Source organism: Capsicum annuum, chromosome 12 (assembly GCF_002878395.1).
Source record: "Capsicum annuum cultivar UCD-10X-F1 chromosome 12, UCD10Xv1.1, whole genome shotgun sequence".
NCBI lineage: Eukaryota > Viridiplantae > Streptophyta > Magnoliopsida > Solanales > Solanaceae > Capsicum > Capsicum annuum.
In genome coordinates this window covers 31,295,409-31,300,224 of record NC_061122.1, presented here as the reverse complement: position 1 = coordinate 31,300,224, position 4,816 = coordinate 31,295,409, and the positions used below count along the sequence as shown (strand labels likewise).

The 4,816-nt window shown below is 36.6% G+C and overlaps 1 protein-coding gene across 4 annotated transcripts in view; it reads right to left on the bottom strand.

The window, feature by feature from the left end:
• Window positions 1-531: 531 nt before the first annotated feature.
• LOC107851583 (WD repeat-containing protein YMR102C) overlaps window positions 532-4,816 on the bottom strand; it is a 4,849-nt gene continuing 564 nt past the window's right edge. For 3 of the 4 annotated variants that reach the window (XM_016696648.2, XM_047400910.1, XM_016696649.2), the window contains exons 2-8: window positions 2,697-4,386; window positions 2,494-2,584; window positions 2,226-2,383; window positions 2,081-2,132; window positions 1,913-1,992; window positions 1,739-1,832; window positions 532-1,622 (exon numbers count right to left, since the gene is read on the bottom strand). In XM_016696648.2, the coding sequence (XP_016552134.1) occupies window positions 1,057-1,622; window positions 1,739-1,832; window positions 1,913-1,992; window positions 2,081-2,132; window positions 2,226-2,383; window positions 2,494-2,584; window positions 2,697-3,629 (1,974 nt within the window). In that variant the 5' untranslated portion in view covers window positions 3,630-4,386 and the 3' untranslated portion in view covers window positions 532-1,056. The remainder of the gene's footprint in view (window positions 1,623-1,738; window positions 1,833-1,912; window positions 1,993-2,080; window positions 2,133-2,225; window positions 2,384-2,493; window positions 2,585-2,696; window positions 4,387-4,816) is intronic. The other variant, XM_016696650.2, reaches the window with a different exon arrangement.

Sequence of the window (4,816 nt, the reverse complement as noted above, 5' to 3'; positions counted from 1 at the left end):
TTTCTAAAATGATTTAAATTAAAATTAATATATATATATATATATATTAATTTTAATTTAAATCATTTTAGAAATAAAAATTAATAATAATCAACTCTACATATTGTTAACAACTTTAAGGTTATTTCAGACATTTTGATCAAAACAAGTGCTTAACAACATTTGTTTACCAAATACATAACTTTTTTCTTTTTTTTTCAGTTTCAACACTTTTATCCAAACACGTAACTGCTTATTTTTAAAATAAGCTTTAACACTTTCAAAAGTAACTTTAAAGAACTTTTTTAAAATCACTTTTCTCAGCTTATCCAAACGGGCTCTTAGTTATTTTGTGTTAGCAGAAGCTTTCTCTGATAATTAATAAAACGTCTTTAATTGCCAAAAGCAAGAGCATCCACAGCTTTGTTGGTACAGTATTGAGTCAACTAGACATGCTTTTCTTGATTGTTGCATAGCCAAACAATTCTGGGTTGAATTATAGCTCCTACCAAGTCAAAGATGAAATTGAGTTGAGAAGATTTTAACGAAGTATAGCACAGAATACAGAGTCCTTTTTGAATCGTCTTCAATGAGAAATAATTCTATCTTTACACTGTTGAATACAAATTACAATATGATCATCAGTCAAAAAATTAACCTGAGTACCATATCCTAGCTAAAGAACAGGAGGAGGAGGAAAAGTGAAGGCGCAGTGATCTTGACCTTCACTTCTGTGAGGTAACTACAGAAAAAGAACAATTAACTATACAACTTCACAAGGAAACAAATATTACTCTTGTAAAGATTCATCGAATTCATTTCCATCGCAGTTTCTATCTGCAGACGAGCTCTCCTAGGCTATGCTGCCCCGGAATCCAAAAGTGCAGCCACACCCGTGTCGAATGCTCCAAATATTTTTACATTTCTTGAGGATCCAACACAAGTGTGGCAACATTTTTGGAATATCAAAGCAATATAGCACCTAAGATAGGCCAATTCCATCCATTCAAACATATCCGGGTTGCGGAACAACAATGCCTCAACAACAGCAAAATATCCTTGACTTTATGAGTACTCTTAAACCCGGACCGGCAATCCATAGTTGTGGAATGTCCGAATCTTTCCATCCCAACCAGCAGTCACAATGACAAGGCCCCATGCTGCTGATAATGCTTTGTAGTTAAGGTTCTTGTTATGCTGCTGCTCCTGATGAAGATGATCATCATTAAAAGTACATAGGTGTTCATCAATTTCAACACACGGTGTATCATATGGAAGAAGCATTTCTTCTGGCCATGTTACGGAGCCCCTAAATGACACATCCATAGAAAACCAATTTCCTACAGAAAATCGTCTTGAATCCCAAGTCCTAGAAGAAGCCTCTTGATGTTCACCTGTTAGTGGACTTCCAAAATTTTCTAAATCCCCTGCTGTTGTTGCCTGCCCTGACCATGGTATTGCAATAGAAATGCCTTCAGAGAGGAAATGCTCACAGGATCGTATAGATTTTGTATGTTTCGATCTTTGGATGCTTATGTCATCATTGTCCCATAGATAAACACGTGAGTCCTCCCCAACTGATATTATGTGTTTTCCAGTTGAGCTAAATGTAGCAGACGCATGGCTTCCTGATTTCGATAGACCTGTTATATCCAAGATAAGAGCAAACATGCATTTGGAGTGAGACTCAATCTAAAATGAGAGGAATGATCATTAACAGGACTTTCTGAAGGATTTATTAATCAAAACAATCCTGTACCTTTATATTTATGCACAATCTCGACCCCATCAAGAATATGTATTTTGGAATCCTCTGATGTTATCATAACTCTACGGGAGTCCTGTTCGAAAAACTGCAAAAATATCCTTGTGTCAAAAAGACTACTAACAGAAAATGCAAACATATGTTGAGTGAGAGTTTTAAGAGTAAAACCTGAATGCCGGTGATTCTGCTACCAGAGGATTTCTTCCTACTATGAAGATGTACTTGCGAGTTCGGGGAAAGCACACTTCCTGCATGATAAGAAAAAAGAAGATTTACCATCTCACAACCAAGTACCATAAAGAAAGAACTGGATTTTTGTAAGAGCGAACTACACACCCTTTAGTTCATAGAAGCGGCAAGTACCAGAAATACAACCAACTATAAAGCCCTGTTTAATGGAAGTCAAAAGATAATCAGTCAGGTTACTGAGTTGAGATATTAGCATCATGGTTATTTTGAAATCAAACAAATTAACACATACTTCGCCATTTGGCTGATAAGCTATGGCAGTCACAATATCATGCACATCAGCCCATTCCATAACTCGCTTTCCTGGAACTCCCCAAATACGAACTTTTCCATCTATGGAGCCACTGATGAAGATGTTCTCATTAACAGGATTGAACTGGACGCATGTCACTGATCACATTCAAATGAAACTCACATTAAACTTCATAACTATCAATAGAATAGAAAAATTGCGAAACATCTATCAAACAGTTATACAAATAAAAGCTTCAGATATGTACCATAGTTTTTGTGATGGAAAACTCCTTGACATCCATCCAAACCAACTTGCCATAGACGAACAGTTTTATCTTTGGATGATGATAGAACACACTGCATTTAAAGATCCATTCAGTTCCGAAGCAAGTTACGAATGAAACACGATTTGAATCAGATTCATGGCGAGTAAATAAGTGATGCAAAAAGCAGTTAAAAGTTTACTCACGTTAGACGAGGACCAAGCAAGCTCCAAAATGCCAGCAGTATGACCGTGAAACTCATGGAGCGGTGACTCTTCAATTTTGAATGCCTTCTCAGGAACAATAACAGGGGTATAACAAGACTTTTTCTTCTTATGCCCATGTTTGCCTTTCATGCGGTGACTGCTGAAATTGAAGTTGGGTGATTCACATGACGAATCAACTGTTACCAGCCATATCCGGACAACCCCATCTTCACCGGCACTAGCCAGATATTTCCCATCAGGACTAAACTTCATTGTCCAAATCAGGCCACTGTGAGCACTGATTTCTTGTCCACCAAAAACAGCACTGAACTCATTAATTTTTTTCCTGTTAAGTTGCACGTCCATTGGAGTTACCTTCTGCTTTTCAGAGAATATCTTAGACGTCTTAGATACATCATGAGTAGATTGACTTTTCCTCATCTTTAGGCTAAATTGTTTCCACCACTTATTTATTTTCTGTTTTTTCAAGATACTATCCTTACAGTCTGTGTGGTCGGAAGTGGCATCAAAACAAGTACGTTCTCGATCAGGAGAACCGGCAGCGCAATCACTTGAAACGTCAGCCACATCATCAAACCATGTCTGATCTAATTCATCGGTCAATGAATTTGCATTACCACTAGACTCCCTTTCGTTACACAACAACTCTTCCTCCGACCCAGAACTACAAACTGCTTCACTGCTTTCCACAATCCTCTTCAGCCCCATTGAATCAGATTCATCACTGGCTACACTGCGTACACAGTCAAATCCAACAAATCCCATTTCATTCAAAAAATTCTCTCGTCGTCTGTTCACACTATCTGGCTCCATCAACCATAAATCATACCCCGAATTCCTTTTCAAAGAACCTGGTTCCTCTAAATAGTCAGCAGAATCAAAGAAGACTTCTTCTACTTGCATTGTTTTCATTATCAAAATACCACATCAAATCCTCAGATATCCTCTCACCACATATATGAACTCTCAAACAAACAACCACCAATAACTCTTTAAATACCCCACGCCAATTCCCGAGATTTAGGACCGAGTTTCACTCCCTATAAACAATTCAAAAAATCTTGACTCAATCCTAAAACTGTATTATAAAATTAGCACACCATGTCTTCATACAGAGTGCCAATCACCAACTACATACAAAAAACCAGAGTGACAACTAGTATTGTCAAACAAGAAGTTTCCTTTTTCCCTTGTTGATACAGCAAACTCACAGTAAACAATTGCATAAAAAAGAATCAAGCATAGGACTTGTTTTTTGTACCTTAAGTTCCTCCCAAGGCAACAGAAAATTCCCAACAAAATTCACCGACCTGCCGTTGATTATGCTCAATGTAACACCTCCAATATGGTCAACTATTAAACCATATATTATACAACAAACTCAAAAAACAATTCTTTGTTCTTCAAAGTACTATGCATAGAGCTCAAGTAAAGTTTGCTCCAAAGCCAAAGGTGAAAACCAATGTACATAAATGAGAAAATGGCGGATTAAGAAAAGGTGAAAAATGATTTATATTAATTTTTCATTTTCACCAATCAAAACCCACCAAATCTCACAATTATAGACGTCTAATCTTTAATGTCCACGAGCGGCGCTTACAGAGAATATAGTACTATGTGCTACTTCAATCTTTTACACGAATTTCAAGAATCCACTTTGACCTGTAAACTGAAACAAAATAAACCAAAAAAAAATAAAAATTTTTTAGATAACTTAAAATCAGATTCAATAATTCACAGAAAACAATAAAATTACAAAAAGCCAAACCCAAAATTCATGAAAAAAAAAAAAAAAACAAGAATTACTGATCAAAATTAAGCAGTTTTAAGCAAACCCCATTTTAGATAAACAATAAAACAAGCCAATATAATTCACAGAAACGAACCAATTCCCCCAAAAAGAATATAAATTTAGCTCGAATTTCATCAAAAAATACATTTTAAGCAAAACCCATTTTCAGAAAACTCAAAATTCCTGATAAAATTCAGCTATTTTAAGCAAAACCCATCTCATCTAACCAATAAAACATACCCATAATCCACATAAGCAAAACCCATTCCCCCCCCCCCCCCCCCCCCCCCCCCCCCCCCCCCCCCCC